Consider the following 27,573-nt stretch of genomic DNA (forward strand, 5'->3'; position numbering starts at 1 on the left):
GGATATAAATGTGTGTGTAGTGTACACATGGGTTTCAAGCTAATTCCCAGTTCTAAAAGCATAGATGTACATGTGTGCTGTGTACACATATAGTAACAGAATCTAGAAATCTACTGTTGAAAATTCAGTGCTGAACTAGATGGGACATTTTTCTGATACATCAAAGCAGTTCTGTTGCTGTAATGACTGATAGGTTAAATGTCTAAATTAAATTAATCACAGTATATTTGAGATAAAATATGAAGTTAAACATCTAAATACAATTTTAAAGGAGATATTTAAGATCATATATTGATGTATGAAAACATGTATATGCATGATATTTATTTCCCACAAAAGCAATATACACTAAACATGTAGCCTTAAGTGTTTGATTTATATAACATTATCTTTTGAAATTTATACAGTTTGTCTCCAGCAGCTTTAAACTAGTCAGTGTAAACCAAGTGCTTGAAGAGGAAATAGATCAATCCTGAAGATAAACTTTCATCCTAGATTGACATTAGTAATCTTCTAAAATTCAAAGCGGTTTGAAAGATGCAGTTGGATGTCATTCAGCAAAACCTTCATGGGTTGTACTGAAGTGTTGTCCTAAGCAACAGTGGAACTCATACAGTGTTTGGGCACACAGGATTAAACGTATCGTGTTGCAAGAGATTGTTCTAAAGTTAATTCAGTGTAAGATTTCATTCCTTTTTAAGGGATTCCAAAGTTAACAGGAAAGTAGCTTCAGACTAGAATTAAATTGTACATGAAAAATGACAGTCCAGTGCAACCCCCCCCCCCAATGTGGTGTACTGTGTCCTGATTTCTTTGTGCTGTACATTTCTCTGTTGAAAGCAGCCAGGGCTTTGTACTACACAGTGTAATGATGGCAGAACACAATGTATATTGCTGTAGACATTATGGAAATGGTGGTGTGGGGAGAGAGCATTCAGAAGAGAGCTGCCATTTTCAGGGGCGGTCTGTGTTCTTTGTAGCATTTTACGTCTGGTTTGAGTGATGTCTCAAGAGTAAAACAATTTGTTCATGTAGAGCTTTCAAGATACAGCTGCAACAAAATTTGTAATCACACAGGTTATTTTTCAGAAGAGGCACAGAGTTTCAAAGTTCTAAGTATCTTTGATGTTCTAGCATTCTTGGCTTATTTTAACAATCAAGATTTTGTGTTCTAATAAAACCATGGAAAAAGACAATAAGGTCTTCCACATGACCATCTGGTGGTGGTTTTGGGGGAGTGCCTATTCCACTTCTGGCAGATGTACAGAGCCTCCATTTGGCTCTGCTAACTCACTCCACACATGCAGCCATGGACTCCATTATTGCCTTAGGGAGTTGGGTCCTCCAAAGATCAAGGGAGGGATTCCACAATGGATTGCACTCCTTGCAGAGAGGCAGCCCACAGTGAACCAGCAGCTCTCCTCTGACCGGCCCCTCTAGCCACAGAACCCTCTGACAAACATGGGTGCGAGGACTGCTTAAACAGGAATGCCAACACATGATCAGCAGACTGAGGTAGGGCAGTTGCTATTTTTGTCCTACCTTGGTAAAAATAAAGGTAAAGAAGTTGGGCTTCTCACATTTGAATGGGCTAGGTAGGCAGGCGTCCTGACAGTTCTCATGGACAGAGAAGGTCAGGTTTACTGCCTTCTATCTTCTGGTTCTTGGTCATGTGAAAAGCCTTAATATGAACTTAAATTTTGTGTAGCGGTTATTCATGAGAACACCACCCAACAGATGGCTAGAAAGGTTCCCATTCTACTTTTTCTAAATCTGTCGGATAGGTCTATCAACAAATCATCATTAAATTGTGCTTGTGAGTTGGCCGCTGCTGGAAATAAATGCCAGATGTCAGGGACCTTGATTTAACCAAGGAAAGGGGTTCTTATGCTTTAATCAGAAAGTATAAACAGCAAATGCAAAATACTCAGTTTACTTGTATGGAGTAGATTTTCTGCTAAGAAACAAGTGAGGTGAGTATCAGTGCTAACTGAAATGAAGTGCTTGCTCTAACTATGGTAGGTGGATTTCCCAGTATCTAGGAATATATTTTCACTCATCTACTGGGATAGGTGAGTGAAAATACAAATTATGGCTGTCCTTGGTAGCAAATATATTTTTTGTATAGCCATCTGTGAAGTCCAATCCCACCATGATTTAGCAACAACACTATATAGACATTTCATCCAACTGAATGAAGTTATATAACAATAATTCAGCCTTCATCTGAATTAACAAACACATAACTTGATACTTTTTACTTCTAAACACTGTCAGTGTTATTTCATGGTTTTTGACTGTTTCCTTTCTAAGACCACTCTTTTTTCTCTGTCAGTATAATTATATAATTTTATTAAAAGCTCAAATGTTATACAACATTTACATTTTATGGTGCAAATTCCAAGATGTGGGAAATATGGATGTTGACCATGAAAAAGTGCTTACTTTAATTTCCTGTCCAAGAAATTGTACTACATAAGTGAAGAATGACAAATAAGTTTTTTCAAAAACCAGGAAGCTTTGTGGTAAGAGTATTCATAGGCTAGAGTCTATTATTTCTCAGATGGTCTTATACTAGACCACTGAAACTCTCTACCTACAGATTTGGAAAAGCTATATTCTGGGTTTTACTTTTTATCTAGGATTTATGATGAAACCAGATATTTTGCATACAAGGTGTTTTTATTTAGAGTACTCAGAATGGCCCCAAAAGTTCTAATAAATTTTTGAGTAAAGTTCTTTGTTTAAGAGAGGAGGAAAATCTGCTGTTTTCTAATTAGAACAATTAACGTTCTCTGCTGCAGTTAATGTTTCAAATGTTCTCTGCTGCAAACTGACTCATGATATTCTCCTAAAACTGTAATCTTGTTGCCACTTACTTTAGAGTAAGAGCCACTGGAATCAGTGGGACATACTTCTGAGTAAGAATATGTAGGATCAAGGTGTAAAACACATTAATCATTTGTTTAACAAAGACTCTTCTGTCAGCTGATATGCAAAGTGCTAACTAAATGATTGTACAAATAACAGCTATTACTTCTAAAATGCTTGCTATATTTTTCTAAAATCTCATTCAAAGTTAGGAGTCCTATCAAAGAAATAATAATAGAAGAACAATATCCAGCTTACCCTGCATTATTCTTTTTTCTCCGGTGCCGCCCCCCCCCACCCGCATACAAGCTTCCCCAATCACAGAGCATGCCCTCTATCTTGTGTTTAGTCTGAAATCCCTTTTAGCTCTACTTAACACAAGATAATTGGTCCCCTCATCCAAATGTTCCTTCAGAATGACTTGGCCAGCTTTTGCCATATTTAGCATTTGTGCTAATGATAAAAGTAAATAGTAAACTTTAAAGCCTTATCATTAGTGTCTAATTAACTCTACTCACCAGAAGGGTGGGGGGAGACAGTCACCACAAGGGCCATGGCAATTCTTTCTGGATTCCTCCTTGTCTCTGAAACCCACTTAGTAGCCTTGAGCAGCTAACATAATCTTGTGGCAATTATCTAAGAGCATGAACTGTATAGTTCAATGATTATAGGGCCTAACAATTTAAAATTGTTATATATAGATGCAACTAAACCTTGATGAGTATGGTGTATGGAGTATGGTGAAAAGAAAGATGAAAGGGAAAATCAGGAGAGTCACTTCGCTCCAGAGTGCATGGAGTTTACTCAAAACCACAATGCTAGAAGCCTAGTTAGATTGTATACCCAAAAGGAGGAAAGGTACCACTAAGTCCAGGAGCATGCTAGCATGGCTAACAGGTAACATCCATGAAGCCATAAAAGGGAAGAAGACTTCCTTCCGAAATTGGAAGGCCTGTCCAAATGAAGAGAACAGAAAGGAACACAAACTCTGGCAAAAGAAATGCAAAGTGACAATAAGGGTGGCAAAAAGAGAGTTTGAGGAACATTTAGCTAAAAGTATCAAGGGGAATAACAAAAACCTCTTTAAATACATCAGAAGCAGGAAACCTGCCAGGGAGGCAGTTGGACCATTAGACAATGAGGGAGTGAAAGGGATTATTAAGGAGGATATGGAGGTTGCAGAGAAACTAAATGAGTTCTTTGCGTCCATCTTCACGGCAGAGGAGACTGAGCATATAGCTGTTCCTGAACGAGGTTTTCAGGGATGGAGGCTAAAGAACTGAGTCAGATAGAAGTGACAAGAGATGATCTAAACTGTCTGGAAAAAATGAAAAGTAACAAATCGCCAGGGCCAGAGGGCATCCATCCAAGAGTCCTCAAAGAACTCAAATGTGAAATTGCCGACTTCCTTGCTAAAATATATAACTTATCCCTGCAATCGGGCTCTGTACCAGGGGACTGGAAAGTAGCAAATGTAAGATCGATTTTCAAAAGGATCCAGGGGCAATCCGGGAAATTATAGGCCGGTTAGCTTAACGTCCATTCCAGGCAAATTTATGGAAAGCATCCTCAAGGAAAAAATTGTAAAGCATATAGAAGAACAAGCCCTGCTGGGAGTGAACCAGCATGGCTTCTACAAAGGTAAATCTTGCCTCACAAACCTTTTGGAGTTCTTTGAGAGTGTCAACAAGTGTGTGGATCAAGGTGATCCAGTTGACATAGTATACCTGGACTTTAAAAAAGCTTTTGACAAAGTTCCTCATCAAAGACTCACGAGGAAACTTAGCGGTCATGGGATAAGGGGACAAGTACATGTGTGAATTGCTAACTGGTTGAAACAGGAAACAGAGGGTAGGGATAAATGGAAAGTTTTAACAATGGAGGGAAGTAAGAAGTGGGATCCTCCAGGGATCTGTACTGGGACCGTTGCTTATAAATTTATTCATAAATAATTTAGAAGCTGGGGTAAGCAGCAAGGTGGCCAAATTTGCAGATGATAGCAAACTCTTTCGGGTATTGAAATCCAGAACTGATTGTGAGAAGCTCCAAAAGGATCTCTCCAAACTGGGTGAGTGGACAACAAAGTGGCAAATGCGGTTCAATTTTGGCAAGTGTAAAGTGATGCACTTTGGGATGAAAAACCCCAATTTCAACTATACGCTGATGGGATATGAGCTGTCGGTGACTGACCAGGAGAGGGATCTTGGGGTCATGATGGACAGCTCGTTAAAAGTGTTGACTCGATGTGCAGCAGCTGTAAAAAAGGCCAGTTCCATGCTAGGGATCATTAGGAAGGGCTAATATTATATTTCCCTTATACAAAACTATGGTGCAGCCACACTTGGAGTACTGCATACAATTCTGGTCACCACATCGAAAGAAGGACACTGTAGAACTGGAAAAGGTGCAGAAGAGGGCAACCAAGATGATCAGGGGCCTAGAGCACCTTCCTTATGAGGCAAGGCTACAACACCTGCGGCTTTTTAGTTTAGAAAAAAGATGACTGCGGGGAGACATGATAGAGGTCTATAAAATCATGCATGGTGTGGAGAAAGTGGATAGAGAGAAATTCTTCTTCATCTCACATAACACTAGAACCAGGGGTCATCCCATGAAATTGATTGCCAGGAAATGTAGGGCCAGCAAACGGAAGTACTTTTTCACACAATGCATAATCAACTTGTGGAATTCTCTGCTACGAGATGTGGTGACAGCCAACAACCTGGATGGCTTTAAGAGGGGTTTGGATAACTTCATGGAGGAGACGTTTATCAACGGCTACTAGTCGGAGAGCTACAGGCCACCTCCAGCCTCAAAGGCAGGATGCCTCTGAGTACCAGTTGTGGGGGAGTAACAGCAGGAGAGAGGACATGCCCTCAACTCCTGCCTGTGGCTTCCAGCAGCATCTGGTGGGCCACTGTGCAAAACAGGATGCTGGACTAGATGGGCCTTGGGCCCGATCCAGCAGGGCTGTTCTTATGTTCTGATGGCTACTTTTGTTTTTAATAAAGAGCAGCTTTCTGAGGGGGGGCAATTTAAAATGAAGTAGCAGAAGTAATAAGTTGGTGCTAATCCTTCTTGTACCTATAGTTCCTGTTCCAAAGCTTCCTCTCTAGCCAATCCCTCCCCCATAGGATTCCAGTTTTGGACATGATTTAGTATCAAGAAGTGATGGCATAGAAAGTGTTAAACACTCCTCTATTCAAAAGAGCTTCCTTCTGGAGCTTATTCTTTTTAAACATGGCTGTTGGGATTTAGTTACTTGCATGTAATGCTAAAGCTCATATTTTCTACTCGAGATGATGTCCAGTCTCTCATTTACATATTATTACACTTTTACAGTTTTCGCATTCATAAAATTTTCTCATATAATGTTAAACAGGTACTTACATGTTACTGTGTAAATGACAAGTGTAGGTCTGAGGGACACTGTTCTTTACAATGTGAACTGTCATACTTCTTTTGCATATATTTATATACTGAATGACAGGAAAAATATATAAAATTAACAGAAACAGTTGTGATATTAAAGATGGAACATGGACAGAAATGTAACAGTATTTCAGCATTGCAACCTTCCCCCCATGCTTAAGGTAATTACAGCCCTAATTCAACATCTTTCTAATTCAGAAGTGGGCTTTATATGGCGTGTGTCTCTTCCTTTCTTTTGTAAAATATAAAAGGAACTATTGTATTTGTGGAAGGTTGGGATAATCTTAATTTTTAAACATATTTTGCATTTGTCTTTGAAGGGTCTGATAACTATAGAAACTATAGTATACAGTTATTAAATAACTCTAGGAAATAGACAAGCATTTCTCAATGTTTTCCTGGCTGGCATAGACATTATTTGCATATAGGATTCAGGAAACAAAATGTGAGGAATACATTTATTTTGCTATAAGCAGATGTGTTATAAACATGCTTGGCAAAATAAACTCACATTCTTCACACAATTATAGACTATAGGGGCTGTTGGCCTAGAACTTTCAGTAGGACACCTGATTAAAAAGAAAGGTGTGTACTACCAGAGAAGTCATTTGGAAATGTTGAGGAAATCTTTACCAGCTCAGGTGACTAAAGCTCAAATCCCCAGATAATGATCTAAAGTAGTTCCTTGTGTTCAGGGTGGGTGGGGTAGCCTACCTTCTAGCAGCAGCTGTTTGCATCTCATAGCGGTGCTACTCTGGAGGGATTCCCAATTCCTACAATAGTGGTTGGGGGTGAGGGGGAGGAATGGGGCAGTTGCCAGAAGTGTGTTCTGTTCTGCTTCACAGACAAAAACTCATGAGGTCCAATACATGATAAGACTAGTCAGGGTTGCAGAACTGGGAGAGCAGCTAGCTTCAACAAGGGCCAGCGGCTGAATGAAGTATTAAATATCTCCCGACTTGGACTACTGCTCTCTTACTCTGCTTCTTGCCTGGAGAGTAGAGAGATTTAAATGGGCAGCCCTCTAGCCTTGAGTCTTACACTCCTCATCCACTCCATCTTGTCCCTTCTGGTCTGTTACCAGTACTAGTGTCCAGGTTTGGGGGAGTGTGAGATCCTTGGTGTGGAAGGGGCTGGTTTGTCCAAGGATTCAGGCTCCACATCAGGGAGTGCTGGCTCAAGTCTCCAGTTCTGGGGTTTCTGGATCTGGGTTATCCTGGCTGGTGAACCCATCTAGGGCCCAGGCCTGCTCAACTTTGTCCCTCCAGCTGTTTTTGGACTACAGCTCCCATAATCCCCAGCTACAGTGGCCAATAGCCAGGGGTTATGGGAGTTATAGGCAAACATGTGCAGGAGGGCTGAAGTTGAGCAGGCCTTTTCTAGGCAGTAGAGCTCAGAATCTGACTGAGGAGTGGGGAGCAATCAGGCAGAAAAGTCAGCTCTGGATTCAGTCTCAGCTTAAGCCCAGGTGTGACTGGCTTTTCCACTAAACTTCTCACCCTTCTCAGGCTTGAAGCTACTGCTCAGTCCATGGGTTATGGCAATGTGGGAACCTGAAAAACATCCAGGCAGATATGGAACACCATGTATGGTGCCTTGAACCCCAGACCTATTTTTTCTTCCATTTATAGAGTGTCACTGTGGTGGATGTGGGGAGAAAGTCTGTACACCTCTTCATTTGAACTGCCAAGTGAACGTTGCTTTTGCCAAGGCTCACTAATTAGGTAGCCAAAGCTCAATTAACTAGTCAATGTACTTACAACGAAAAGCATATTTACAGTGCCCTTTGGACAATATAGAGTACACCTTTGTCTCTACACATTTTTTCTTTGTGTAAGTAATACGTAAACCAGTCTTTAGAAATGCAAAACAAAGAGAAAAGGAGTTTGATAGTAAAAGAGGTCTTACGCTTGCTGTGAACAATATTTCTTGTAAACCATTTTGATTGCCAGCAGCAATATAATTAATATACATGCTTAAAAAGGAAAAAAAAGTTATTTTAGTAAAAAAGACTCAGAAGGCCAAAAAAGTTATGCATAATTTAAGAAACCACTGTTTTTAAAATGTTCTCTAAAATATTGCTAAAAGCATAAGCAACAATCTATCCCATACTATAATACACCATACTCCATACTATTCCATACTATAATAATATCCCATACTATAACCCGTTACTATTGCAATACAATACAGTGAACTACCATTTGATGCTCATCATAAGTATTTCTAAGAACCTATTATACCCACTTGTTGCTTTTGATGTAACACAATTTGTATATGTTGATTTCAGCACTTATTTCCAAAGTTATTGCAACAGACCAGACTCGTAATTAAATCCCCCAAACTAATCTACCTGAGCAGTGAACTGCCTGCTTTGGGGTGTTAGTCTTGGTGCTGTTGTGGTTTGTTTGGTTGGTTGTTTTTTAGTTTTGTGGGCAGCATTTAGTGGCGCAGCAGGGAAATGCTTGACTAACAAGTATAAGGTTGCCGGTTCGAATCCCTGCTGGTACTATATCGGGCAGCAGCGATATAGGAAGATGCTGAAAGGCATCATCTCATACCATTTATCTCAATGATAAACCCCTCCTGTATTCTACCAAAGAAAACTACAGGGCTCAGTGGGCGCCAGGAGTCGAAATCAACTTGACAGCACACTTTATCAGTAATGCCTGGAAGTGCTAAGAACATTCTGAGTGGTCAGCTCTTGCTGGTTGCTATCTTTTAACCTCTAAAACAAGGCAGGAAATTCCCTACAGCATGACAGAGGGTCATTTCCTGCCTCATTCTAAAGAGAAAAAATGTATCATTTGGCAGGAGTTAACCACCAGGAATGTTCTCAGTGTTTCCAGGTGCAGCTGAAGCTGTTATTTCCCCCAGAGGTGCATCGAAAAAGGATTAACAACAGCAATTCCTGCCCCCCCCCCATACCACTCACCGAAATAAATCCCAGGTCCAGGCAAGTGATTGGAGACATGACTGTAACAGGTAATACTATTGTGCGAGTCACCCCTTTGTGAGCTTCTTAGGTTTCAAATAACCTAGCTAATGTACTTGCCTTTCTTCTTATGAAAACCATTTGAGGACATATTATAAAGCTCTCTGCTTAGAAGTATGCCCTAGTGAGTTCAGTGACTTCTAAATTGCACTTTAAAGCAAATTATTGAATTATTAAAAAATGTAATTATTTGCGGATTTTGGTCTCAGTTATGAGCATAGGAAAATGATGAAAGAAATTTCAGCATCAGTGCCGAACTGAGTGATACAGTCTTTTTAAAATGTGTAGTAGAAGTAGTAGCAGCAACAAATAGTAGAAATGGTTAGATATAACTTTTGCCCATCATTTCTCCTGATTGTAATTAACTACTAGAAAAATGCCAGTAACATTTTGTAAGCATTTAACAAGATGGAGTAATTTTTGAGAACAGGGATGAAGAGACGGCTGCAACTTTCTTTTCCCCATTTGCCTTCACTCCAGCCACTTCCCCCTAACTAGAACTGGTTTGGAGGGTTAGAGACTCCATTACTTTCTCCCATCCATTCTATCCTTGCCCCAACCACGCCCTAACTACACCCTCTGTCACCACCTAATCTTTCTCTCACTAGGGTGGGGTGTTTTTTGTTTTTAAAGATGGAAGCATAGCTGAGATAACAAAGTGGAAACCATTTATCCACTTTCTGTCCACATTTAACCATTTATCATGCAATAGCATCTTTATTACTGCTGAGGGAGAGTGTAACAAGCAGGCAGATAATAGTAGTGGGTGGTATGATGCATCACTATTCTGGGCATGGGAGAGTGGAGGTAGCAGAGGCAAAAATATGTCCCTGGGAATCTTGCATGTCAGGGTATATCCCCACCGCCCACACAGAAGCAAGCATTGGTGCTGTGTTAGCTGGGAATCCTTGTGTAGCAACAGGCAGTTCTTCCTGCAGCACACATGCAGCCTTAGTCAAGAAGTCAACCTTTAACTTGGGCTGGACAATTCTATGCCTTCTATGACCCCATTAATATTCTGGTATTGCAAATAGCATATTAAATTGTATAAAACATTAGTCCTATACATTAGAGTTTATAAATGTATCTCTGTTTTTTTCATTCAGTTTCAAGCAGTTACATACCAGATATGAGTAGCATGAAGAAAAAACCTAGAAAAGGAGAAAAAGTGTTCTGATAACTGAGTTTCTCACAAAACAAAATTAATATTATAGAAAGAAAAGCTACTGATTTAGACTGGTGGCTACATCAGCAGTAAATTCGTACTGCCCTTGAAGGTTCTAATCTACAGCTGTATTTGGATGTATTTCAATTGTTTTTTTGTAATCCAGGAGGCACTCACTGAGATTTCCTGCACACTCCAGAAAACAGTGCTGCCAGTGATCCAGCCACAGGCTATGTGGAAATGGCCCTGCTTGCTGCTTAGACATTAGTGTGTTAAAGAAAATTCCAGGTAAGTGTTTTTGCAAATTCAGGCTTTAAAGTCTATTAGGGCCTAGAAGTGGAATAAAAGTCTGTCTTGGCCAGACATTGTGTGCTACACCATTTTGCCATTACTTGTTTCCTTGGGGCCCAGGCCTTGGCTGCTATGACAACATACCTATAGAGCAGCTCTTAAAGACTCACTGGCTGACATACTGCACAGCCTCCCACACACATTTAGTGCACTGCAGGCACTGCTTCATCTTCCTAATGGCTGTTGTGAAAGCACACACTTGCACAAATGCCGAAATTGCACAAGGGAGCTGTGCAATTGAACAGCCATTATTTTCAATGGCTGTGTGCTCATATAAATCCCTCAAGCAATTCTAGTGTTTGTGCAAGTGTGCACTTTAACAGCAATTAGGAAGATGCAGCAGTGCCTGTGGTGTGCTAAAAGTGTGTGGGAGGCTGCGTAGCATGTCAGCCAGTGTGTATGGATGTGCACAGAACCATAAAGGGCCTCTGAACCAGTCTGAAAGACCGGTGGTTTGGCTGCTTCGAAGTGGGGGGTCTCCTTGAGGACGGGGGAGGGTGTTCTTATTCCTCCTGCTGCATTTTCCCCACCAGCGCCATCTTTTAAAATAGTCCAGTGGGGTGGCAGCGTACCTCATTGCCGCCCCAGTACCTCCTCGGATCAGAAGTGACTGGAAGTTGCCACTGCACGTACGCATGTTGTGATGTGCACACACTCATGCACATGTTCTGCTGCATGATCTACTGCACACGCTCATGATGTGTGCGCACACAGTGGCGACTTCCAGTCAGAGGAGGCACTGGGGCGGCAAAGAGGAACGCTGCCTCCCTGCTGGACTGTTTTAAAAGCCAGCGCCAGTGGGGGAAATGAGGTGGGAGGTGTAAGAACACCCCACCCCATCCTTAAAGATACCCCCCCTTCAAACAGGTAGGCACCTGTTTGGAGAGGAGAGCTGGTCTTGTGATAGCAAGCATGACTTGTCCCCATAGTTAAGCAGGGTCTGCCCTGGTTGCATATGAATGGGAGACTTGATGTGTGAGCACAGCGAGATATTCACCTCAGGGGATGAATCCGCTCTGGGAAGAGCAGAAGGTTTCAAGTTCCCTCCCTGGCTTCTCCAAGATAGGGCTGAGAGAGATTCCTGCCTGCAACCTTGGAGAAGCCACTGCCAGTCTGTGAAGACAATACTGAGCTAGATAGTCCAATGGTCTGACTCAGTATATGGCAGTCTCCTATGTTCCACCAGTTCCGTGCACACCACTACCAGCGAGTCCTGGTATGATGAGTCCTGGTGAGCTGCTCTGTAGGTATGCTGTTATAGCAGCCAAGGCCAGGGCCCCAAGGAAACGAAGTGTGCTAAATGTGTGCAAGAGACTGCGGGATAGATCAGCCACTTCTTGCAGTCATAATTCCTTCACTGTCCAAAATGCTCAGCTCCCCATCTCCAGACACCAATGCTATAGACAAGAGCTTAGCTTCATACAGCCACCAGAAAGCAATTTGATGCCACAGCACCCTACAGCCTTACCCCAGTCTGAAGACAAGCAACAGTCCCAATGCCTTCCTCCTATGTGCACTTCTCAACAAGCTGCCTGGAGATGGGACTGATGATAAGACAGACTTGGGAGTGCAAGGTACCAGCAGTAGTAATAACATGTCCCCCCACCCCACCCCCAGGCCTAACACCACACAGTTCCATTGCCTAGTAACTAAGCAGCAGCACATATGGTTGTTGATGTTTTTGTGCAGGAAGCAGGGCCAGTTCAAAGACCTGGATCAAAACAATATGGGGCTTGTGCTGGAACTGGTGGTTAAATACCAGAGTCTATGCTTTATTCAATTGGGCTTTTACTGTCGATCTACTGCTTTTATTAATTCAGAATTAAGTCCAATAATTCAATGGGGCTTTCTCCCAAGTGAGTCTTTGTGGGATTGTAGCCTAATGTATCTTCAAATGCTATCCCTTAGGCCAAACTAGACATTGCACACAGCTTCACTGTAACATTTTCTTGAATTTAAAAATATATTAATAGAACTAGTCTTGGGAAGCTGTGATCGGGAACAGAGGCGCAGTAAACTGTTTTCCTAACTAGCCACTTCGCTGCACAAATCTCCCCTCTTCTGCTTTTGCCCTATGTTGGTGGTAGAGAGCAATTTGGAGCAGGAAAATGGCAGCTAGGAAAAGGTGAATCAGCCCTCTTCCCACCCTCTCAGACTCCTGATCATACCTTCCCAAGATTATAAAGTTAAAACAGTGAAGGTTGCATGTTTCTACACAGAACATCTACTTCTGGTGCTTCTGAAAAATCCATGTTTTCTCTATCTACTTTGGCAGTGACCCTTGCAAATGTGCTTAAAAGTGGCTAGCAATGAAATTTATCTAGCACTGAATTATCTTACTGCCAAAACTAGGTCCTCTTGGTACCTTGAACATTGGCCCTTCCTTCCTGGCTTATGGTATCACATGTTGTTGTTCTTGTAGGAGAAATCAGTGTGCTACTGCCAACGTTCAGTGCTCTATTGCCAGGCAAACTGCCTAAGCATAGCTAATTAAAGGAAGGCAGTTTCCTATTTGAGGATAAATAGGAGGAATAGCAAAAAATAGCTGATTAGCTCTATGCCCTAGTAATAGCCAGGCTTAACTACTGTAAACACTGCACTTGAGGCTGCCATTGAAGATCTCCTGGAAAATTTCGCTTCAAAATGCAGCAGCTTGACTGCAGAATGGCATAAACTATATGATGGATCATATCTCACTAGTGTTGAAACAATTCTACTAGATGCTTGTGAATGTCCAAGTGCAATTCAGGTTAGTGATATTAATCTGTGAAGTTCTATATGGCTTGGGAATGAGGTATCTCAAGGCTCTTTTCTCCCAAATGAATCTACCTGGATGCAAAGATCATCTGCTGAAATCTTTGTTTGGATTCCTATTTCTGTTGAGTTTAGGCAGGTGATGATAGGGGAATTGGCTTTCCTTGTAGTGAGGATGTGCCTCAAGTACAAGTTCTGTATAGCTGGCCTGGCACTGACAAATAATGACCTTCCAATGCCAGGTGAAAACATTTTTATTCACTCTGGCATTTTAATTAGTCTGTTTTAATTTTGCTGATTTTGAAATCTTAAACTTTTAGTCAAATATTTATCTGCGGTATTTATGCACCAAACTGCATGTGATAGATCTTTATTTATTTACACTATCCCCAAGTTTCACCTATGTGGCTTGCAAATGCAAAAAGATAAAAACACAATTAAAATACAAAATGCAGCAAAAAGAGTTGGACATCAAAACTAGGGATGTGCAAAACGTTTCGGGTACAGAACGATCTGTACCAAAACAGCGAATTTCGGGTGATTCGGATCCGAACCGAATCACCCCTGAAGAGATCCGAAAAATTTCGGATCCGAAACGAATCACCCGTTTCAGATCCGAAATATTCGGATGGTTCGGAGCTCCATTTTGTGGCCTTCTTTCCCCCCCTCCATTTTGAGCTATGACGTCTATTTGAATTTCCCGCCTTTTTGCCTCCCATTGACTTCAATGCAAAAAGGTCTGATGTGACGTCTGCTTGAATTTCGGGTCCCAGGGGCAAAATAGTGGGGTGGGGTGGTAGTGCCTAATGGGTGGAGGCTACCACCCCAATTGCAGAGGGATTGGGCAAAGGGCTGATTTTTGGTGAATTGTTGAAGTTTTAGTGTCTTTGGGGCAGATCGGGGGCATAACGTGGGATCTGGGCCAGAAGGGTGGGGTGGTAGTGCCTAATGGGTGGAGGCTACCACCCCAATTGCAGAGTGATTGGGCAGAGGGCTGATTTTTGGTGAATTGTTGAAGTTAACGTGTTTTTAAGGTTTTCCCCCATTAGGTAGAATGGAGGGTGTATCGCTTCATGTCGGGGGGAAAGGGGTGGCCTAGAGCGGTGTGGGGTTGGTGGTAGTGCCGGGTAGGGACAAGGAAGCTACCTGAATTTTTTCAAAGGATTTGGGCAGAGGGCTGATTTTTGGTGAATTGTTGACGTTTACATGTCTTTAGGGTTTTTCCTCATAAGGTATAATGGAGCTTTCAGCAGCCCCATAAGTGCACTTGGGGGGTGCTGGGGTGGCCCAGAGCGAGTGGTGGTGTAGTGCACATAGGGTGCCAACCGGTACAGGTTTCTGTTGTTTCTGCGGTATTCTGAGTGTGGATTCTATGATAGCAAATTAGAGTGGATTCATGGTGTCTCATTGAAAATCTCATTTGCTATCATAGAATCCACACTCAGAAAGTCAGAATACCTCAGAAACAACAGAACCCTGTACGCCATGGGTTAGCAACCCATGGGGGTGGTTGGCACCCTATGTGCACTACACCACCACTCGCTCTGGGCCACCCCAGCAACCCCCAAGTGCACTTATGGGGCTGCTGAAAGCTCCATTATACCTTATGAGGAAAAACCTTAAAGACGCGTAAACTTCAACAGTTCACCCAAAATCAGCCCTCTGCCCAAATCCTTTGAAAAAAATCAGGTAGCTTCCTTGCCCCTTCCCGGCACTACCACCAACCCCACACCGCTCTAGGCCACCCCTTTCCCCCCAACGTGAAGCGATACACCCTCCATTCTACCTAATGGGGGAAAACCTTAAAAACACGTAAACTTCAGAAATTCACCAAAAATCAGCCCTCTGCCCAATCACTCTGCAATTGGGGTGGTAGCCTCCACCCATTAGGCACTACCACCCCACCCCACTCTTCTGGCCCAGATCCCACTTTCTGCCCCCGATCTGCCCCAAAGACACTAAAACTTCAATAATTCAACAAAAATCAGCCCTTTGCCCAATCCCCCTGAAATTTGGGTGGTAGCCTCCACCCATTAGGCACTACCACCCCACCCCACCATTTTGCCCCTGAGACCCATTTTTTAATCCGAATCGAATCGGGTGATTCGGATGGGCCATATTCAGATACAAAACAGAGCAGGGGTGTTTCGGTTCGGATCCGAATCAAAACACCGAAAATCCGAATTGCACACCCCTAATCAAAGCCCAAAACACTTTAAAAAAAATCAACTAGCAATGGTTGGGATAGCCTGTTGGGGAAAGTACATTTTAAAAAGGTGCTGGAATATCAACGAGGGGGCCAGGCAGGTTTTCTGAAGATGGGAGTTCCACAGAGAAGGGGCTATCACAGAGAAGGCCCTATCCCTTGTAGCTGCCAGATGGATCACAGATGGAGGCAGCATATGCAAGAGGGCCTCCCTGCAAAATTGGCTGATTCATTCAAGAGGCCTCCCTGCAACTTGGCTGATTTATATGGGAAAAGATAGCCCTTCAAGTACCTTGGCCCTAAGCAAGGTTAAAGGTTAGGGCACTCTGAATCACACCTGGAAACAAATTGGTACAGCTCACAGAGGACCAATATAATATGGTCCATGGTTCTTAAGTCAATCAAGATTCATGATTGCATTATGGACTGCTGAAGAGTTAAATGACAGCTCCATGTACAGCGTTTCATGTTAATCCAGTCCAGATTTAACAAGGGCATGGGTCATTGTGGCTCAGTCTGACTTGAGACAGCAATGGGAGCAGCTGGTGCAAAACATATAAATGTTGATTACCATCTAAGGATTAAATATATTAACATCTATTTTGGATTATTTTCTGTTTGCTCCTATGACTCGTGAAAACTATATTTCAGGGTTCTTCTTGCTGTTTTTGTTGTATCTTCCAGAACAAACAAGGATACTTCTGCCCCCAAACAGGGTTAGAAGCCAGATTGGAAGAGGTCAGTCAGTTTAATCTAGGTAGTCCTGGAGTTGTGTCGCTACTACATGCTTAGGCATTTTGCCCAAGAATGGCAGATTGGTGACTCGCCAATAATTGTCACAAATCCTGGAGCCTTGGGAGGACTTTTTCAGGAGAGGGTGGGCCACCAACCATTTTAGACTTGATGGGACAGTAGCCAGGAAGCATTCAATCTCCCTTGACACAATTGTCCACTCCCTCCTCAGTTGGCTTCACCAGCCAGGCAAGGCAAAGATCGAGACACATGGATGTCGTCACACTCCCATGGATTCTGTTCACATCCAAACTACAGGGCAAAGAGGAGCTGCAAATACAGCATTTATTTATTTTATTATGTTTACAGTTTTAAGCTGCCCTTCATTAAAACAAACAAACAAACAAACAAAAAACAACCAGGGTGATGTACAACAAATCAGACAACAAAAATAATACCATAAACCCATAAATAATTAAAATCAGTAATCAAACACAGAACTGAAAAGGCCAAAAATAAAAGCAGAATGGGATTCTATATTTCCCAGCCAAAAGCTCAACCAAACAAAAAGACCAGGAAGGAGGAGACTGGACAGATCACCTCCAGGAGGAAGTTCCATAGCCCTGGGCCAATCACCCAGAAGGCCTTATTTCATGTGTATGACAATCAAGCTTCAGCAGATGCCTACACATCAAGCAACACCCTCCCAACAGATCTTGTCAGGTAAATAGAATCACTTGGGAGAAGATGAGTACTGGCTTGATGAGTACATTTGGTACTGTTAATGTATCCAAGTCATGGTAGATGTAGTGCTCCACAGATTTGTCACAGTGGGCCATGGAGGTGTAATCAAATTTACTAGCATGCTTGCCTTTTCTAGTGCAAAGTCCAGGTAGGCTCTATGGCAGGGGTAGCTTTAACCCTACTCCCACCATGGTCCAAATCTCATTGTGTTTCCTGCACTTTTTACACCAGAAAAAATAAAACACATAGGGGCAAATGACATTGTTTAACATGTGGGTTGTTTTTGTTGGTGTGTATATGTGTGTTTTGCATATGATGAAAAAAAATCAGTTTTTGTGTTGGTTTAATGTTAGTGATTTTATTCTGTTTAGTGTTAATATGTTATTCGGTGAGCAACCTTGACAGGGAATACATTCATTTAAAAAATAATAATAAACACACAACTGAAGCAGAATGCCTGGTAAGTGTCAGTATATAGTCCCAAATCTTATACATACTCAGAATACAATGAGGCAATTCAGGTGACCACTTATTCCCACCAATGTATCTGATCATAGATGGCCCTTTCAATGTATAGCCAGCTTGACACTCAACAGTGACATTATCTCCAGGCTCATATCTTCTTTTCTTCCCATGGGTTACTCTTCCATGAGTGATACTGAGAACTGTAGTGTCAGGTGAAGTTCTTACTGAAAACACAATTATAAACAATACTAAAGCACACTAAATACACAGAGGAATCAGATTATTTTCCCAGAATCTTTCACATTTGAATTTAATAAGTTGTAGCAAAAGTTGCAAAGAATCATTGAACTCCTTGCAACAAGAGTCCAATGAAGTGAAATGATTAACTCCTAGGAGACAAGCTGGAAGCTAATCCTTTTCTTCCCCTGACAGAATGCTTACCATGTTGATGTTACCTATATTGTTCTGCCTTAGTCAAATGCATTGATTAACTAGCCTCACACATGTACCCTTTTTCTGTTACTTTGAACATTATTTTTTATAATTACACACTAGGTGGATGTAAACAAGAAGTAATTTAATTGCTGTCTCACACATATAGCTTACCTTCTTCCTTCTTAAACAATCCCTTTTGACTTTTTTAACACTCTTTGGAGCAAGAGGCACTAGGAGCCTGCCTCTTAGGCAAAGACATAGGAACATAGGACCATAGTAAACTGCCATATACTGAGTCAGACCATTGGTCTATCTAGCTCAGTATTGTCTTCACAGACTAGCAGTGGCTTCTTCAAGGTTGCAGGCAGGAATCTCTCTCAGCCTTATCTTGGAGAAGCCAGGGAGGGAACTTGAAACCTTCTGCTCTTCCCAGAGTGGCTTCAGACCAACAATTTAAGAAATGCAGATGTTTAGAGAACAAACAGAGGAAGAAATTGCTTCCTGACAATAAAAAGACAGTATGCAGAGGATGCTGCTCTGAACTGAAGTCTAACAAAGAAACAGTTTTGTCATGAGAGGGAAGTTTTAAGATAAGAGTGACACTTTTGAGATCCATGACGGAAATGGCTATCTTGAAAGAACTCCTAGTGCAGATCTATAGGATCCAGATGGTACAAAAAGGGGTCACTGGACATGGCAAATCAGAAAGCTTTGCCTAGCCAGCTGATCTTTGCTCGAACAATCCCCAGAGCTAGCTGCTTAAGCCGCAGGGCTAAAGCAGGAATTAGACATGGAAAAGGGACTGTCTGTGACTTCTGCTGTGTAGTGAAAAGTTAAGACTACCCAGCCATGGTGCTCGCTCTCTCTGCCTTGCTCTGAGCATCTATCTACCACCAGCCTGCTTGACTGCTTGAAGCCTGCATCATTCCCAAGCCTAGCAATGAACAAGTCCTTTGAAGCCTTCTCCATGACTGGTGAGATGCCTATTCAACAACTCAGCCTGCTCCCCTCCTCCCTACTAAACACTGCCATCTCCTTTCCTAAGCCCCTCCCTTCTTTCTTCTCTCTCTGTTTCTCTCTAAAATGTTTTATTAGGATTTGTTAGACAGCTGTAATTACTGACTGCACATGCATACGAACACATTGGACAGGCAGGCACACTGCACTACACTTTGAATCAGAAACATGTTTAATTTGGATGATCTGTTTGAATTTTATCTTGATGAGCAACTTTCTATAATAAATCCCATTGAACTTTCTGAGTCTGTTTTCCTCTGTCTCTGTTTGCATGCCCAGATCCTACATGGTCACCATCTCCAAGAACCAATTCAGTGTATGTATGATGTGACTTTCCCTCTTAGCATATACAGAGTGTGAAACCAGGTGTAGTTCACAACAGTGGGCATTCCCAGTCATTCATTTTAGGATGTTGACACTAGTCCAATGTAGGATTTGCATGCTGATGGTCTTATTTGCAATCCCTGGCAGCATCTCCAGGTAGGGCTGGGAAAGATCCCTGCCTGAAACCATGGAGAGCCGCTGCTAGTCAGTGTAGACAATACTGATCGAGCTGGACCAAGGGCCTAAGTAAGTATAAGGCAGCTTCTTATGCCTCAAAGACAAGAAGAATGGTAATAAATGGTTGGAATAGCAGGAGCAGCACATTATTTCCACATAGAAAGCCAAGGGCTTCGTGTCCCTTCTGAGTCCCTGGAGGGGGGAAAGTGCCAGGACTGCATTCCTGCCTGTCCCTGCAGCAGTACACCACTGTTTAAAAGTGTCCCACGTGGCACTTTGTGCTATAGTATCTGGCAAGATACATCCCCATGATAAGATTCTTTGATAATGTTTACCAAGTCAGAAGTCCAGTTCAGCAAATATTGCATGTCTCCTTGCAACTGGTGCTTTAGTTAGTCTCTTCTTCTTTGCCCTTTAATTTGAAGTGGCTTCTGCACAAAGAGAGGCCACTAAGGAGCAAGCTGTCTTTCTCCTCTAAGCCTTATCACTATAAGGTTTTTTTGTTCATGGCCCACTAATGAGATTTGGTGAGGCAGCCACCTCAGGCAGTGGATTAGTAATCTCTGCCAGCCTGCTGCTTCCAGCTCCCTCCTCACTGACCATTTCAGTGGCAGATGAGCAGCTGCTTCTACACCCCAGTGATGGCAGCAGCAGTGGTGTAGCCACTTGTCTGTTCCATTCCCTCCTGTTTGAAAAGGCAGGATGGGACAGGACACAGAGCAGAAGGAAGAGCAGGTTAATTACCTGTAACTATCTTCCTTCAAATGGTCATCTGTTCCTTCTTGCTATTGGGTTTCCTTTGTGCTTGAGTAGAGGCTTTGGGAATGTTCCAAAGCTTTTCATCAGCAGTTTTTTGTAGTAGCCTCCTTTAAGCTTTGATACGATTAAAGCCTTCCCCTTCAGTTCAAAGTTCCACAGCAGTTTCCTACAACTTAAAAGGAGAAAGATAAAGAAACCAGCTGCAGAGGGGAAGAGAGTGGGTGTGTGAAGGCCCAGATGACTATTTGAAGAAGGATGGTTACAGATATGCAATCTGCCATTCTTCTTCATGGTCTCTGTGTCTTTCTTACTATTGGGCTACTAGCTAGCTAACCAACCTGAATGGTGGGGCAGCTGGTTCCAAAGGCTGTGTTCCAAACATGCTCGGAGTTCCAAGCCATAATGCTGTATAAAGGAAGATAGTTGTGCCCACACTGCCTATCTACAGAGTTTAGTGAGAGAGATTCCATGGTCAAAAACTGAAAGTGGAGGTTGACATGGTAGAATGGTTGGTGGCTCTCCACAGAAGAGGTTACTTGGCAATTTCATAACAGTTTAATAATACCTGTGATAAGTGATAATCACAAGTTATAATCATTGCGACAAAACTTGGTCACCTTTCTCGGATCCACATTACAGATGAGTAGGAAGGGAGATTTGTGAAAGGGGGAAGTTTGATGCCAGTAGAAGGACCGGGCTGTCCTAATGTCCAGTGCATGGAGAAGTCTTTCTGTGCCTGAAGTGGGGTTAGGATAAAAGACTGGTAATACAATGTCTTGGGAAATGTGAAATATTAAGACTATCTCAGAGAAGAGGTTTTTCAGGTTGGAGGATGACTTTCTCCATATTAAAATGAATGGGATGGGGGGGTGAGGTCTGAACACAGAGTGTCTAATTCTCCCACTTGATGTCATAATGACCAAAAATCACAGATTTCAGAATTAACAGCTGAAGGTTGCAGGATGCCATCATTTCAAAACAGGCCCCTCATTAACTGAGAGAGCACCAAAAGGCAGATCCCTCATCGGAAGGATTTTAGGAGCTGAAGGATGAGACTGTTGAAGACCTTTGAGGAAATGTTTGATGATCTTGTCCATGGACCACTATGACCACAATGAGTGGGCTTTTAGGGAAGAAGAGGACAGGACAGACTCCTTGAGGTGAAGCAGGTAACTTAGAACAACTGAGAGAGGGGGAGAAAAGATAGGGACAGATCTAGCAGCAAAGGTGCAGAAACATTCCCACCTGGCCACATAAGATCAGGAAAATAGATGACAGCATAAGATCTAATGACATTTTTGTATCTTCCAGGCAGTAAGATGCAATCTGTGTGTTTGACTGAAGGACCCAGCTGTTTTGTATAGAACAGCAAGGATTAGATGGGAGTTGCGGGTAAGTCCCTTGGAATAATTCCAGTAGCCTGGGAATCACAATTGGCAAGGCCACCAGGAGGATATTAGAATACAAGACACTTTGTCTTCCCTGATTTTCTGAATACTTTGGGTAGCAGTAGTAGTAGTATTGGAGGGAATGGCATCTACGCAAACATGTATTTCTGATCTCAGTCCACACAGAGGACCGTCAACGCACTAGCAGATGCCATCAGCAGAAGCAATGCAGAATGTCACAAATGGCAACTCAATCCCCATTTCCTGAGCCAAGTCTTCAGGAGATGTGGCACACAACCTCTTTGCCTCTTCTCACAATGCTCAATATTGCAGCAGGGCAGGAAAAGGAGTGAGATCAAGAGGCAACATGTTCCTTTGGTCTTGGAGAAAGGGTGTCCTCTACATTTTCCCAATTGCAATCAGCCAGACCCACAAGTTTCCAGGAAGAAGAGCCTCCCTGGTGATGTATATAGGCCATGACCGTGGTGTATACGCAAACATGTATATAGGCCATGACCGGGCACTGCAATTTGAATGCAGTGCCCTTGCAAATCCAGAAGAAAGGTCTTTAAAGCCTTGACAATAGAGAGAAGCTCAAGAACGTTTGTCATGCTGTCTCTCATTGTATGTCCAGAGGCCGTCCACTCCTCTGTCTCATAGGTGGGCATCCCATGTGATGGAGGCCTCTGAAGCGATAGCGACTGATGGCCAAGGCTGGGCAAATGGCAAAAAGCTAGGTTCCAGCAAATGGACTGCCAGGCTAGCTGAGTGCAAAGATTATTGGGGAAGATGCAGCCAAAGGGATTGAGGATGAACTTTAGGGCGAAATGATCAAGGGACCATCTCTGAATGTACCTCATTGTTAGGCAAGCATAGGGTCCTGTGGAGGAATGATGCTTAGAGCTCTTGATTTTTTGTAAATAAGCCCTTGTAAATGAATTGTATTGTTATTGCATTGATATTCCCAAAACTGCATCATTGTTGTAAATAGACTGTGATTATAAAATGCTTTCAAAGTCCCTCTATAAGATGAAAGCTGGCAGGATAAAAAGGTCATGGCTTCTTGCTCAAGCAAGATTCAGTTGAAAACGATGCAATGTACTGAGTTAATTTTGAGGGAAAGGGAACTTGGATTTAATTGGCTATTTTGTAAAATGAAGAAAATTAATTGTACTGATTGGGTTGTTTTAAAATGTTTAGAGGAAAATTGTAGAGCAGGAGGCTACTTTAGCAGACAGGGAGAGTCCAAAGTCACCAGTTGAAGAGTGAAGAAGTTGAGTTGGAAAGAGTTGAAGAGTAACTTGCAGAATGAGAGAAGAGTTCAGCTTGCAGTCAAAGCAGAAGACTTGGAGAAAAAACAGTATGAGAGAGGCTGCAGAACTAAAGAACTGCAGGCACAGAGGTGTTAAAATCACTGGCAGAGAGGTGAAATCTCTGCAGAAAAGAAATCCCTAAGAACTGGAAAGAACCAAGAACCCGAGGCTGAACTGAGGAAAAAGAACTAAGAGTTGCTAAAGGTGTTTATCAAGGACTCTAAGGGCTTTGTGACAGTCAGGTTAGTGGATGCATTTTTGCCCACATTTTGTTTGTTCCCTATGCTCTTTTGGTTGATGGTTTTGTTTTATATGTGCTAAACTTGTAAAGCTCCCTGCTGAAATAAGAGCATCTCCTTCTCTGTTGGCTTATAGGAAGAACCTGAAGATGTGCCGGTATCCCCAGGCTTTTAATTAAAACTAGCTTAAACCAGCAGGGTGACCAGAACCTTAGGTGTATACTCATGAGTCAAATGGGCTGTAACCCAAAGTTTGGCTTTAAAAAAGCCAAATCTGGCAACAGAGCTGCACGCTAGTACCTGATTGCTCCCCTTACCCCCTGCCACAGCCTCCCTCACCTCAGAGATCTCTCCACCCTCACCTGAGCCACACTCCTGCTCCTCCTCTATATGGTTGCTTCCATCCTCCTCACCACTCTTGGTCACTCCTCCATCCCTTTACTCCATCCCCCTCACCCCTCTTGGTCATGGCTGCAGCGTTGCTGGCACCTATTGGCCAAGCTGCAGCCCCCTATCCCCAGAGACCTCCCCACCCTCACCCAAGCCCTGCTCCTGCCCACAGGAGCAGCAGCGGTTGACCGGGCCCTTCCTCGCTGCCCCACCGGCATGGCTGCTTGTTCCCCTCAGACCACTGACAGGCCGGGCCCATCCCTTGCCTGCCTGCTTCTGCCAATGGCCTCAGTAGCCCCAGACAGCAGCAGAGGTTGAGTGGGCCCTTCCTTGCTGCCAATAAGCACCGCCATGGCTGCTCATTCCCCTCAGGCTGCTGACAGGCCCTCGGGCCCGTCCCTTGCCCTTCCTTCTTTCTCTTTCCCTCCCTTCTTCTTCTCTTTCTCTCTCCTCCACTCACTCTTCTCTTCTTTCTTTTCCTCTCTTCTTTTCTTCTTCTTCTTCTCTCTCTCTCTCCCCCTTCCTGAGTTAGCAGATCTTGTTCCCTCATCTAATTCACACAATGGCAGCCTCCTCCTCCTGAAAAAGTACTTTCCTCCCTCACGACCCCTCTCTTCACAGACCCCTGACCACTATCCTTTTATATATAGACTAGTATTTTTAAGCCCATTATAATAATGGGCGCTAGGTTTTTTTATCCCCCTTTCTTCCTTCTTCCTTTCTCTTGCCCCACATTTTTTTCTTTTTTCTTTCTATTGCTCTTCATTTCTTTCCTTTCCTTCCTTTTCTTGCTCTCCTTTTCCCTCTCTCGGGGGGGGGGGACACCGCTTTACTTTAATCCCTTTCCTCCCTCTTTTCCCTTCCCTTCCCAGACGTCTTTCCCTTCCCTTCCCAGACGCGGCAGCAAGAGACCCGGCCAGCATGGCCGCCTGGTGTCGGCGGTCATGTCTCCCTCGGACAGTTCTGGGCCTGCGCTTCGCGCAGGCCCAGAACAGCCCAGGGAGACAGGGACGCAGACGCCAACATTCCAAAGCCATGGACACGCACTTAGCCTTTTATTATATAGGATAGATTCCTTTCCTCTACAATCAAGATCATCTTCCGACCAGTAACAGTTGCATTCCAACTGAACTTAACCATCACAGGCTCCTCCTCCCTCTCTGCATATGGAATCCCCACTGCCCAATCACCACAGTGCTTCTGCTCTCACGGGCTCCTTCTCCCTGTCTGCATATGGAATCTCCACTGCCCAGTCACCTCAGTGCTTCTGCTTGCGAACTCTCGCGAGAGCTGCCACACACGGGATTAGCCACGGGTATGCCTTAGAGAATTATATATATAGAAGATAGAAGTAAACTTTAATATGTTTATTCATTGAGATTTTTTATCTGTTTTATGAATATTAACTGTTTTATATTAAGAACATAAGAACAGCCCTGCTGGATCGGGCCCAAGGCCCATCTAGTCCAGCATCTGTTTCATACAGTGGCCCACCACATGCCACTGGAAGCCTACAGCAGGAGTTGAGGGCATGCCCTCTCTCCTGCTGTTACTTCCCTGCAACTGGTACTCAGAGGCATCCTGCCTTTAAGGGTGGAGGTGGCCTATAGCCCTTCAATTAGTAGCCGTTGATAGACCTCTTCTCCATGAAGTTATCCAAGCCCCTCTTAAAACCATCCAGGTTGTTGGCTGTCACCACATCCTGTGGCAGAGAATTCCACAAGTTGATTATGTGTTGTGTGAAAAAATATTTATATTTATATTTTTATATTATGTTTTAACTGTACACCACCTGGGGATCTCTGTATCAGGCAGTACAGACATACAATAAATAAATAAACTTTTGATTGAACTAATTGCAAAGTAACATTTCTTGTCTAAAAAACATTTTAGCTTCTCTTTCTCCACCCCATGGGCCTTACCACCCTATCAAATTTTGTTTTTGCAACAGAAATTTGAAAGGCTGTTGTGGTAGACTCAGTCTAGAGCACAGAAGTCTACTTGGTGGCAGTGGTTAAACTGGAAATTGTCAGGGAGATCCATGACATGTGTTAGCAGTGGTGCGGATCTTCCACACATGGTGGAAAAGTGGTGGGATAGACAGCTATTCCTCCATAAACTCTTATCGCATAAACAATATGAATGATTGTAAGTACCGAATGGTCAATAGTGATGGCTTTCCCAGCATTTAGAAATGGGGATAATCTGGAGGAAGCCATGCAGCAACAGAGGCCAGGATCTCTTAATATAAGCCAAGGGCTTCTGCTTGGTGGCAGTGGCAGCTTTAACAGAAGAATAGGAAGATTTTTCTCTGAACTACTGTTGGGGTTTGGTGGAGCAAAGGGAAGAATGGTTTGAAGACAACTGAGAATGTTGTTTGGATGGTGGGTGTTGAGACCAACATGAAGATCTGGGAAACTTAGAAGAGCATGGTAGTAAACTCATGAATTTGGCTGTGTTGAGCAGCTTATGAACCCATTCCATGATATCATGTTTTTGCTCCAAAGAGGAATTCCTCATCAAAGGGAAGGTTCTCTATACTAGAGTGTGTTTCTGGAGCCAGGCCAAATTATCTAACCCAGTTATGACAAAGAATGGCTACTTTAGATTCAACAGCCCTGGAACTACAGTTGTCTATGTGGCTAGCAGAGTGTATCTGTTGCTTGGCTACACGGCAGCCCCTCTTCTAAGATGACTCTGGCAACTTCTTTTTTGTCCACTGACAAGAGATTAACCAAGGATGCCATTTTCTCCCACAAGATGTACTGGTAGCAGCCCTACAGTCCTGGTAGTTGGACAGCTTTAACTTCAGGGCCACCAGAGAACAGAGTTTATGGCCCACCAAGTCCAATTTGTGGCCCTTGTCTGACAGAGCAGATAAGGATCTTTGGCGGAAGCATGACTGAGCTGCCTTTACCACCACCAAGTTAGGTACTGGGTGGCGGACCCAGAAAGGACAGTCCTGTGACTGTCAGTTTTTGCCTGAATGGATTCAGAGGCTGGAGCATGATCCTTCTTCTGCCCCTTCGGTGTCAATGGCCACTCTCAAAATTGTCAGAAGAGTTAAAGCTGACAACACTTTCCCCAACAGGAGGACTTGAAAGCAGGAAGAGTTATTCTGTTTCGCTTGCCTAGTGAGGCAATGCTGACATGACTCAATAATATGGTCTTCACCTAAGCAAACAAGGCACTGATGATGCTTGCTGGTCAGTGGAAGCTTGGTAGCACATGAACAACATCTTTTAAATGTTACTTTGCTGGCCATAAGATATAAATTGAATATGAGAGAGAAATCCCTCAAGATGGAGCGAGAGGAAATAAGCAGGGAAGAATGAGATCCAATCTGAATAGTAGTATACAAGCAGAGAGTAGGAATAAAAGTTAAAATTATAAGGAAAGACAAAAGATTCTTATATCAGTAACTTCCAGAGTGGGTGAGGCTACTACTAAAAAACATTGAGTTAAAGCTTTGGAACATTCCTGAGAATGCACTGGTGCAGAAGGAGGCCCAATAGTATGAAGGACACAGAGACCATGAAGAAGTACAAAGTCCTCCACACACTTAGCAATAGCAATAGCACTTACATTTATATACCGCTTTATAGCCGGAGCTCTCTAAGCGGTTTACAATGATTTAGCATATTGCCCCCAACATTCTGGGTACTCATTTTACCGACCTCGGAAGGATGGAAGGCTGAGTCAACCTTGAGCCCCTGGTCAGGATCGAACTTGTAACCTTCTGGTTACAGGGCGGCAGTTTTACCACTGCGCCACCAGGGGCTCCTTTACCACTGCGCCACCAGGGGCTCCTCTGGA

The 27,573-nt window shown here is 43.1% G+C and overlaps 1 protein-coding gene and 1 long non-coding RNA gene across 9 annotated transcripts in view; one reads left to right on the forward strand and one right to left on the reverse strand.

Annotated features, from left to right (window-relative positions):
- Window positions 1-291: 291 nt before the first annotated feature.
- Window positions 292-27,573, reverse strand: part of LOC128323388 (complement receptor type 2-like) — a 44,009-nt gene continuing 16,727 nt past the window's right edge. For 6 of the 8 annotated variants that reach the window (XM_053246422.1, XM_053246421.1, XM_053246423.1 and 3 more), the window contains 5 exons: window positions 17,748-17,939; window positions 10,423-10,449; window positions 8,212-8,278; window positions 6,262-6,350; window positions 292-1,051 (listed from right to left, as the gene is read on the reverse strand). In XM_053246422.1, coding sequence (XP_053102397.1) covers window positions 6,344-6,350; window positions 8,212-8,278; window positions 10,423-10,449; window positions 17,748-17,939 — 293 coding nt within the window. In that variant the 3' untranslated portion in view covers window positions 292-1,051; window positions 6,262-6,343. Of the gene's footprint in view, window positions 1,052-6,261; window positions 6,351-8,211; window positions 8,279-10,422; window positions 10,450-11,722; window positions 13,323-16,792; window positions 16,837-17,747; window positions 17,940-27,573 lie in introns of those variants that run through there. The other 2 variants (XM_053246418.1, XM_053246419.1) reach the window with 2 other exon arrangements.
- On the forward strand, window positions 10,467-25,613 carry LOC128323391 (uncharacterized). Its single transcript, XR_008306247.1, has 3 exons — window positions 10,467-10,751; window positions 16,459-21,819; window positions 23,016-25,613. It is a non-coding gene; the product is annotated as an uncharacterized LOC128323391 (long non-coding RNA).

Source organism: Hemicordylus capensis, chromosome 4, assembly GCF_027244095.1.
Source record: "Hemicordylus capensis ecotype Gifberg chromosome 4, rHemCap1.1.pri, whole genome shotgun sequence".
NCBI classification, from domain to species: domain Eukaryota; kingdom Metazoa; phylum Chordata; class Lepidosauria; order Squamata; family Cordylidae; genus Hemicordylus; species Hemicordylus capensis.